The sequence below is a fragment of the Eschscholzia californica genome, unplaced genomic scaffold (assembly GCF_041429995.1).
Source record: "Eschscholzia californica isolate CP2 unplaced genomic scaffold, dmEscCali1.0.p SCAF_6, whole genome shotgun sequence".
Lineage (NCBI taxonomy): Eukaryota > Viridiplantae > Streptophyta > Magnoliopsida > Ranunculales > Papaveraceae > Eschscholzia > Eschscholzia californica.
Window position 1 is genome coordinate 43,678,930 of NW_028238483.1, and position 10,426 is coordinate 43,689,355.

At 36.9% G+C, this 10,426-nt stretch overlaps 2 protein-coding genes across 5 annotated transcripts; one reads left to right on the forward strand and one right to left on the reverse strand.

Moving 5' to 3' along the window:
* Positions 1 to 2,140: 2,140 nt before the first annotated feature.
* Positions 2,141 to 5,649, forward strand: LOC147535365 (F-box protein At1g52495-like). The gene is made up of 2 exons (XM_086651003.1): positions 2,141 to 3,854; positions 4,031 to 5,649. The coding sequence occupies exon 1, from the start codon at positions 2,177 to 2,179 to the stop codon at positions 3,740 to 3,742; it is 1,566 nt and encodes a 521-aa protein (XP_086507129.1). The 5' UTR covers positions 2,141 to 2,176; the 3' UTR covers positions 3,743 to 3,854; positions 4,031 to 5,649.
* On the reverse strand, positions 4,221 to 10,116 carry LOC147535366 (uncharacterized). 4 transcript variants are annotated; one of them, XM_086651001.1, is made up of 7 exons: positions 9,302 to 10,116; positions 8,204 to 8,430; positions 7,942 to 8,009; positions 6,110 to 7,682; positions 5,859 to 6,019; positions 5,459 to 5,648; positions 4,221 to 5,345 (listed from the first exon to the last, which is right to left on the reverse strand). In XM_086651001.1, the coding sequence occupies exons 2-7, from the start codon at positions 8,355 to 8,357 to the stop codon at positions 4,753 to 4,755; spliced, it is 2,739 nt and encodes a 912-aa protein (XP_086507127.1). In that variant the 5' UTR covers positions 8,358 to 8,430; positions 9,302 to 10,116; the 3' UTR covers positions 4,221 to 4,752. The 4 variants fall into 4 exon arrangements, with proteins under 4 accessions (XP_086507127.1, XP_086507125.1, XP_086507128.1 ...); XM_086650999.1 differs by having other exon boundaries at positions 4,221 to 5,354; positions 9,302 to 9,955; XM_086651002.1 differs by having other exon boundaries at positions 8,204 to 8,448; positions 9,302 to 9,879.
* Between the last annotated feature and the right edge of the window lie 310 nt (positions 10,117 to 10,426).

The window sequence follows — 10,426 nt, forward strand, 5'->3', positions numbered from 1 at the left end:
TTCTAAACGAAAAAATAGAAACTACCAAAAAAATCAAATTTAAACAACTTGTAAACGATAAAAGTTTTCTAAACGAAAAAAATAGAAACTACCAAAAAAATAAAATTTACTTACAAATGCAAATTTTTAAAAGATGCATCTAATCGCTTGACTTTATTTTTAACTGCATCGATCAATTCCTCTACATCAGACAGTCAGCAATTCGTGAAGTCGATCAGGTAGGCTGACAATAAATCCTAGCATGACGAAGTAACCAAAAGTAAGAGATAATAACAAACCAATTTTAACAATCAAACAAGCTTCAATGGTGAGCCTACAAACCCATGGGTCGGATGTGTTTTAGCCTAATAATAATACAATCTCAGCCTTTGGTAGTATATATATATAATAGGGTAAGTCCTCTTGCTGTTCCTCTCCTACTCAATCACCATGGAATTTAATCTCAACAACAACAAGTTGAAGGTTAGGTCATCTCTTACTACTACTTCAGATGATTGTAAGTTCATGTTGCTTTAGATTTCCACTCTTTTGTGTTTCTGTGTTTTGATAGAGATTTTTAGTTGGTTGGGCATGTAAATTAGAACACCATTGAAATGCAAGAAATGACCTTTTTTTGTCAATTCAGTTTGTGTTTCCTCTTGCTTGTGTGTTATCGATTTCCTCATTCTAGTGTGGAGCTCTCACTTGATCCGAATGAGGAATGCTTTAGTCTAAATGAATCTTGCTAGGTAATGTGATTTGGTTACTTTTCTCTTTCTTCATGCTTGTCGAACAAGAATGCATACTAGATTTGAGGGACACATTACTTTTGTTTAGGGTAGTATTATATAACATTTTAGAAACTAAACACTTTCTTCATGCCAATTGATAAACAAATCAATTTGATTGACTCTTCTAAAGTAACTCTGTCAATTTTGAGCTCCTAATCAGATATGTGACCATGAAGTAACTGCAATTGCGGTTCACTTGCAAATAACATGATAGTTTTGTGATTCTCTCCATGGGAGGCTTTAGCTCTCAGTATTCGCCTTCACCCTTGATCTTGTTGATGAAAGGCTGCATATTTTAAAGAACTACCAAGCATATTAAAAACAACGTCTTTTGGAAGACATCGAATTTCGAATTTGTATCACTTGGTAGGGTTCTATTTTTGCTGCTTTCCTCCAAATGTCTGCTGCAATTCACTGAGCAGCTCTTCAGCCTGCAGTTGAAATATCACCAATATTCCATAAGTTAGATTCTTTAGAAGTCCGAACCCGCCATTACTAATCAAAACTGTTGTGGCGAGCCAAGCTCCACTAGTCGCCAATATTTTCCCCACTTTCAAGAACCGGACCTTAGCTTGATGAGTAGAGGGTTTTGTTCTTGGTGAACGCATTGCTTGCTAGTCCACCAGGAAGACCTCATCACTAGTAAAGGTTGAGCTTGTATCAAGCCCATTGTGTACAAGGTTGCGAGTGCACCCAAAAGGCCTCGGAGCTTACTAAGATTGGGTTCGTACCAAGCCTGCTGATTAGAAGATTTTGTTCCTAATGAAGGGTCCACCGACCCACCGAAAAGACCTCGGCGCTTACTTCGCTTAGGCTCGAACCAATAACCGAGGATTGGAAAATTCTCAGGCTCTGGACGTTTTTAAAGCACTTCCCTGGACTGATTATCCATGAAACCGCTGGGGTTTGATAGAGAGATAGATGGGAAGAGAGGAAAAGGGGCTGAGAGAGAAATAGAGAGGATTCAGTGGTGGTGGTAATGGGAGTTGTGATGTTCGATAAAAAGAAGATGGCAAAAAAACATTGAACTCCACCGATGACTGGTACCGACAAGTAAGAAAGAGAGAGGATAAAGATGAAGAGACTTTTGAAATAGGGGTTAAAGGAGAAAAAAAAATTGACAGTTAAGATTGTCTAATAAAATATGGGCCTAGAGATCGAATTAGAATGCTAGACAATTAGAAGGATCAAAGTAAAATTAGCCCTAAAAAAGAAAGTTGGCAAGTAATGTGGAAATTAAATTGAAACAAATACTCACCCCATCCCAAATTGAATGACCTAATTGTAGTGAATAATTGCATTGAGTAGTTTTAAATCTTAAGAAGCTTTCTAAATTTTAGTTTAGAAATTGTTAATCGAGTTTGAGAAACTTTAATAAAGAAAAGGAATCTAATAGTCTTTTTTTAATGCAATCAATTGGTCTTCTCCTGCCCCTCTCTCTAGAAGTCAGGCCTCCTGCTGCTCTTCTCATGATGGTTAGATCATCATCTATTACTACTACTACTACTACTTCAGATGATTGTCTCTCTCCTTCTCCTCCTCCTCCTACTACTGCTACTAGTTGTCTTAGTAATGGTGATTGGTTGATATCTGTGATACTAACCAGACTCCCTGTGAAAACCCTTTTCCGCTTCAAAACTGTTTCTAAAGAATGGTGCTCTTTAATCGAAAAAGATCAAAACTTCATTCGTTCACACCTTCTTACCCATTCCAAAACACACCATCCTTGTCGTATATTTATCGTCGTCCCTGTACCATTGACAAACAAGGAGAGAAAAAAGATTAGGGATTCTGAGGTTGAAATAGACCATTGGCCTTACAAGGAATTCAATATTACAGCTGACTTGGTTTTTGAAGACAACAATGGTACTACTCCTATGAAAGCAGTTGTTGATACAGTTAGGGAGGTTGACTCAACCTATTACTATATGATTACGAAACCCCCCGTAAATGGTTTATTCTGTTCCATTGAGACACAATTAAAGCACGCTGTTCGTATATGCAATATCAGTACACAACAAGTATCAAAATCGTTTCGAACAACCTTGTTAGAAGAACCAAAATATGATAAATATGGCAATTGTTGCTATGCTTTGAAGTACAGTTGTGAATCGTTCCATTACGGATTTGGTTTTGATCATGACACCAATGAGCACAAATTGGTTTGCGTGTGGCGCGTACAACCACATGATGATGATGATGGCGGCGACGGCCCCCATTGTTTTATTTGTGAGGTATTAACATTAGGGATACAAGGTGGTATTAATGGCTGGAGAAGGATCAATGACGTCCCACCACCATATACTCTAACGGATGACTCGAATGACTCTGTTTATGTGGATGGTTTTATTTATTGGAGCACTTATCATCGTAATAGCTTTTTGAATAGTATATTTGGTCCTATATCCATAGTTGCATTTGATGTAGGAAGGGAGAAGTTCAGAACAATCATAGTCCCTGATTTGATCCTTGGTGAAGCAGCTTACTACTTCCGCGACGATTCATGTTATGATAGACATGTTAGTTTATTAGAAGTTAATGGGAGTTTAGCTATGCTAATTGGAGGGAACCGCAATGTGTTCAAGATGTATATATACGAATACGTTGATTACAAGAAAGAAGAGGAGGAGGGCATTAATAGAGCATCTACAAGTACTAGTTTTCCAAGTAATAACAAAGAAAGATGGATTGAAGTTAGGAGTATCTCATCGCCGTTGGATTTGGTAGAAAATCGTGTCACGTTTCATACTTTTGTAGGATCAGATGACAAGATAATCGCAACATTTTATGATAGACGGGGTTGTGGCAAAAAAATTGGGAAGAATAAATGTTTATCTTTTTATTGTTTCAATTGGAAAAAGGATAGTTGGACAGAGTTTGAAGTTAGTGGAATTCCCTCCTCCGTTCCACACATCTGCTACGATAGCTCTTTTACTACTTTCTTCCCAAGCCTTTTGCTTGTCAACAATTAGGCCGCTCTATCGTCTGAAAAGTAAGTCAGGTTCTTTTTAGTTTTCCATATATATATACACCTTTGAGACAGAGACACTTAAAGTTCTTGTAAGGAGAAAAGTTCTTTAGAAGGTTAGAAACTTTGAATTTAAAGAACATAAATTAAACCTCATGGACTTCAAATTCCATCCAACTATCCTTCTTCCAATTGAAACAATAAAAAGATAAGCATTTATGTTCAGAGAATATTATTGCAGTCAGTATTAATCGACGACAATAAAAAGATAAGCATTTATGTTCTTTAGAAGGTTAGAAACTTTGAATTTAAAGAACATAAAGGAAAAATGTCTTTGTTTTCAGAGAATATTATTGCAGTCAGTATTAATCGACGACACATTAGCTCGGGCTCAGATTACCATGTCCAATATCGAGCTCATTAAATCATGGCTTGTAAGTCATTAGAGAGGTAAAAATACATATAATATAGACAAGATAATCTAATCAAAGAAAGCTTCTCATATATGAATGTATTATACCACCCCAAAATGAAATCCTTTCTGTTCTTGTTATTTTTCTCCCTTTTCCTGTCAATTTTACATAATAGAGAACCATGATTTCATAATCTACCAACTACCAAGTTCGACAAACATTTTTCGTGCTCGAACACTGTACAGAGAGAACAAAAAAGGCACCTGGGTAGGCATAGGATAACCCTCCGGAGTCCAGAATGTTCCGCAGACTCGTTTCTCCAATTTTCATCCAATCAGTTTGATACCTCTCATACACCTGCAATTCTATACTTGTAAGTGTCTGAATTCCATCTTCGCCTTGATGATGTCCGCTTTACCTTGGTAAGAACTACTACACCAATAGTGGTGAAAACAAACTCAAGCATCTGACAAAAACCGAAGGAAGCTTTGCCTTGTCAAGCCTTGTCTTTGAAACTGCATACCTCATTCTCAAGATTCGGTTATCAAGGCAACCCAAAATTCGGATGATGTTTTTCCAACCAAGGGGAAGGTCCACTGGTTCAGGAACACAAGTTCAAGATAGTCTCTTGCATTAAGTCTATTAGAATGGCTTCACTGATCTCAATGCCAATTTCTTCCATGTCATATTGGAGGTTCAACCAAGTACCTTCTTTAGCCATGTCCCTTCCAATGATATGATCCAGTGTACAAGGTTCAGGTTGTGGAATGAGATGCCAGTTGATGCCTTCCCATACTTCTTTGATGATGCTATTTCCAATTGGAACTGGTCGAATATTCGATTTGACAAATGATAACCAAGCAGGGCAACCAAAGTAACGCTCATATACCTCAACGAGAACTTCGTTGATACAGTCGAAGATTAACTCTGGCTCACCACAAAGTCGACTTGGTGAAATCTCTACTTCCTCAAATAAGGATGGGTCAAGGATTTCCTCTGAAGATTGGTAGTTTGTCATGAACTCGTCCCAGCTCAAGCCCGATGCTTGCAACACTGCTTTTACATACTCAAAAGTGGGTATCTTATCCTCCGTACATGTAGACAAAAGTATTTCTTGGTCTTTAGGAGTTGCCACCATTACCGAGGAATCATGTTCTTCGAAGCAAATCCGTACTGGTTTTATCTGTCGCTCACCTGCAGAAGCTTGATGAGATTAAAAGTTTAAAACTACTACATTTTACATATTACACATAATGAAGTAAAAAATATTCTCTGTGCAGGAAGCAAAGAGGATGCTGAGAGCATACCAAGAAGGGCAACGGCAGTTGGAGGGCTAGTATCTTCCTCTAAGGACATTGGTTCGAGGACAGATATTGGACTTTGCCATTCTGGCCCGTTGCTGATGCTCTCTCTATCTTCAACCTTCTTGACAAGGAAAGCATTAGAAGAGAATGATTCTGGTGAAGATAAGGATGGTTGTCCGTTTTGATCCGAGTCCTAGAAACGAACAAATAACAATGTTGTGAGAAAGAATTTGTTCGACAGTGCTTAAAAGAACATAAACAAAACAATTCATCAGTTATAGATAGACTCGAGCTTTGACAACAAAAGAAAGTGATTCCACAATACAAGCTGAGACCAGCTTTATATCATTTTAAAAGGACGTAATACTTTCCGTTGATTGACAAAAATGGGACAATTATTTACCATAAAAAGTTTGGATGCTCCTGCATTCGCATCTTTTAGCGTGTCAGTGTCAGGGTTGCTTCTGGAGGTAGGTGAGCTGCAATTCGATTCCGGTGGTCCCTCACATAAGTAACTATCTTTGATGCACATAGACTCAATTGTTTCTACTCTCTCTTCTCCATCTACAAAAATTTTATGAACCAAGTGCTTCAATATATCGACAAAAATACAGGAAATAGCTACATTTCGTACACTAGCAAAGAAAATCTTACCTCTTCTTATCACGTCTTCCTTACAAACAGAGGTAGTTTCATTGATGGTCTCATTAAGAAGCTCTCCAGAGGTATCTTCTGGATTCAAGTCAAGGACTTGAAGCTTGATATCCTCATCCGTGTTCATTTCAGTCTCTAAATTCTGTGTGGGTGAACTTATAAGGTTCCTGTCGTTTTCTTGATCAATCTTCCATATGTTCTCACTGATAACACCATTGTCAGAAAATGAAAATCTAGTCTGTGTTGTTACGAACTGATGTTCTGTATCTTGTGGACCGAGTATAGGTGAAGAATTGTATTCGGCCAGGGAAAGTGTCTTCCCCAAGGTTTTCGGAACTTTACTAGTTGAAGGTTGCAGATCTTCAAGCTTGATAGTCAACATGTCAGAAAGATGTTTTTTGGCCTCAATATAAATGTTAGATTCTCTCTCCTTTGGATAATCACCAACTTCTGGAGTTACATTTTTAAACTCATCACCCCTTACTGAAGTACCTTCATGGCCATTTTCAGGAGGCCTGTGTGCTGATTTAGCTGCTTTTTGTCTACGGGCACGGAGATTCCTTATAAGTTCTTCACCAGTAATCTCTAGTGTGATTCCTTTCTTGTCATCTTTGCATTCAGAAGGAACTTTATGAAGAAGAGCACCCATTTCAATCCTATCCTGCTCTTTTCTGCTTTCGCCAATGACACGCATCAACTTCTCCTTAATTTCTTTCAGAGAAAACTTGGAGTTCAATTTTTCAACCTCTCCTTGATGTCTTAGACTCTTATGGAATCTAGTCGGAGAGCGAGGACTAGTTGCAGCTGAAGACTTCGGTATTCCTACTGGGTTAGGCTTTAGAACAACTATTCTGTTTGACGCAAGAGGACCATCACTAACTTTTGACGGGTTTTTACTTTGAGACTTCATCTTTCTCCAGAAAAGTTTATACATGTTTTGTTTTTGCACCTGTTTAGGAAACACAAGGTCCTGCGGCTCTTGAGCTGAATGAACGATATCCGCTTCTGACAATTTGGATATTGCGGATGACTTCGTTGGGTCGACTTCTTCTGATTGAGAATCCCGTAGATCTTGAATATGTTTGACTAGCAATGAATTAGAATCCTCTAGAAGTTTCAGAAGCAACTCCTTATTTGAATTCAATATATCTAAAGCATCCATGAACTGTTTGGACTGGTTAGTTACTCCATCAGTCCCATCTTTTGAATCTACAAATTTCTGATTTAGAAAAGCCTCGGCTGCTTCACTCAATTTCTCTTCAAGAATGGTATGCTTTTGAACTAACTGCAAATCAAGCTCATCGAGCTGGTTATGACTAATAGAAGTAATACTTTCCTGTCCGTTCGAGGAATCTCCCTTAGACTCATGGTGGAGACGTTGCTGCACGTGGGTGCAAAACTCTTCCATCAGAGCAACCAAGTCGTGGTTCGAGTATTGTGGATCTTGAGAGTCTAAAGAAGCAGTGCGGATTTTCTTCTTCGGTTGTTGTTCACTAAACATCTCTTCTTCCATGAGTTTCTTTACACTTCTTCTACCAATGTCAATCTTTGATGTTCTGTTTTCATCACCGTCCTGAAACATTTTTAGACTTTAACATGTTAACTCAACTAAAAAAAAATCGTTACTGACGTTTAGATACAGCTTGGCTATTTTGGTCACTTAGCACCTAATACACCAACCAATAGATTAGAAAGGCGACATTATAACAGATGAACCCCTTATGTCATTAAACCTAATTCGTCATCATAAAAATATTCAATAAACAGGAAAAATGATAGTTACACATAGTACGAAAAACAAACATATGATTCAAGGTCAATCCAAAACTCACATTCTTGCCTTCACTCTTCCTGTCGACATCATTCAACAGCTTTAGTCTATTCCTTGAGTACCCAGAACCTGCAAAAGGAAACCCAAGAAGCTCAACATGCGCAAAAATTAACAACAAGGTCTTTCCAAAACTATCATGCTTTACAAAATTTGCTGAAAGGATATAATACCTAATAGGCAATTGTGTTCTTCGGGTAAAAATTACAAAGTTTTGAAAAGGAACTTGTGAAAGATTCGTACAAATGGATTGCTAATTTGCTTACCAAAAGTGTGTCTGCCACTCCCATGCCATCTATCTGAGATCAACTTTGGGGTTGAGCGACCACTGCGGAAGTCAAAGAGACTCATGAAAACTGACATGCAGCCTGCATGGTTCTTTCTACGATAAGTAGGACTTCTTGGCAATCGTTTTCCCATGGTAACTAGTGATTATTCACCTTCGATGGAACTTGCTTTCTCAATCCACGTTATTAATATGATGATATTGGACCTACACAATAAGAATGAGCTGCCAAACAATTTATATGCAAGTAAAAGAAATAACTTTGGACGTAATAACATCATAAAGTGAAGAAAGTGATTCTTCGACATTATAAATCAGAATATACTACTAGGATTATCCTTAAAGAGATGTATGAAGAACTCGATCAACAATTCTTCCAGAAACCGTCAGGGCATTTAAATGTAACACAATATTATAACCCACAGAACTTTCACCTAGTTTGATATTTCACCATAAACTAAATAACCATATAAAAGGGAATCGTAATAAACAAGATTAGAAGTTATAAACACGAACACGCACAATTCTTTGTACATGGAAATTGAAATAAGTAACTTCTCTTTCGCTTCGCCTTAAAGTCTGAAGATCTCCCCAGACCCCATGAAGCAGAAAAATCAAAATCCACCTTCATTGGAGAAATTCAATGTTGCAACTAATAAACTCATACTATTTTACTTTTTCAATTGACTTTTGAAAAACAGAAAAGACACCAAAGAAGATCATAATCTACAGATTGAGTTCTGACTCACTGAGTCCAAAAGGATGAATTGAACTTCCCTGTAAACAAACACCCAAGATAACCCCCCAACCTAAACTCTGATTAAAACACTGTAATAACCCAAGTTCTTAGAATTTATTATCTTCCATAGGACAAGATGGGGTTGAAGGCATGATCTCAATATTCAACTGATCAGTTGATAATCCTTTTGAGTTTCAACAATATAATACCAAAACCCAGTCTTAAATTAAACAAGTTCATGAATAATCAGTTGGGTGAAGAAAGAATAAGTCCATAAACAAAACAACCCTCTCTTTCTCTCTCTCAATGAACAACATAAGGGTAAGAAAGTTGTTATACCTGAAGATGGATTTCTAGCTTTTCTTCAATGTTGAGCTCCACCCATTAAAACCCAAACAAAAAATGGATTCACCACCCAAAAAGTTCCCTCCTTTTAATCTTTTTTGCTTTTTTTTGAATAAAATTACCTACCCAGGAATCTAAAAACCTAGAATGTTTAAGATAATAGGTTTTTAAGACCTTTCAAACAAATGAAGATGAAAAACTAATTAAAAAAAAATTTAGACTGACTAAACTGGATGAAGAAGAAGAAGATGAAGAAGGAGGAGAAGAAAAAAAGAAGAGAGAGAAAAAAGGGGAGAAAAAGTAAAAGAAGAAGAAGAAGAAGAGAAAGTTAATAGTGGAAAATGGGAAAGAATCAACTACTACTAAGAAGGAAAGGGGAAACTCCGTCCCCACCATATCACAAAACACCATAGCTTTCGATACAAGGAAAGTCGATCACTCCAAATCCCCCCTCCTACTCCTTTTACCATCATCATCCATACGACCATCTCTCTCTCTCTCTCTCTCTCTAAAACCCTCTCTTTCTTTCTCTCTCTAAAACTCTCTGCTACTCTTTCTTCTTCGCTTTTTGCACGTTAGACAACATTGGGACAGAATATAGAAGACAGAGAAGGGTAAATCAGTAAATTGGATAAGGGTTTATGGGGAAATGAGCAAAAACATGAAACATTGTTAAAGAAGAGATTTTTAGAATACCGTTTTTACCCTTTTTAATGTGATTAGCATTATGAACTAGTGATTTTTTTTTTTTTGTAAAAGGTTAAGCTAACAAATCTTTTTTATTTTGTTTAGATGTGCTAATTCTGCCCACCTTATTAATGAGATTGACATAGAATTTTGTTATACAAATTTTACATGGCAATTTTAGTGTTGTACTCAACCCTAATTGAAGAATCAAATTGACAAGTTCAATTGGAAAATGACATAGAATTGTCACAACCATTAAATTTAGGTATTTTAATTTTAAGATGTTGTCATATTGTTTAGTATTACGATATGTATTTGACACTCTCTCTAGTATTTTCTACATAATAGTATATTATATAGCAAGTAACAAACGGCAAAATTCAGCAAGGAAAAGGTAAATGATTATTCGTCTTAACTCTAATTACTAAAAAA

Coding starts and splice junctions, on each gene's coding strand:
- LOC147535365 (XM_086651003.1), top strand. CDS start 2,177: ATGCAATCAATTGGTCTTCTCCTGCCCCTCTCTCTAGAAGTCAGGCCT.
- LOC147535366 (XM_086650999.1), bottom strand. CDS start 8,357: ATGGGAAAACGATTGCCAAGAAGTCCTACTTATCGTAGAAAGAACCAT. Junction 6,020..6,109: donor GGAAGACGTGATAAGAAGAG/GTAAGATTTTCT, acceptor AAATTTTTGTAG/ATGGAGAAGAGAGAGTAGAA. Junction 5,355..5,458: donor AACTGCCGTTGCCCTTCTTG/GTATGCTCTCAG, acceptor AATCTCATCAAG/CTTCTGCAGGTGAGCGACAG.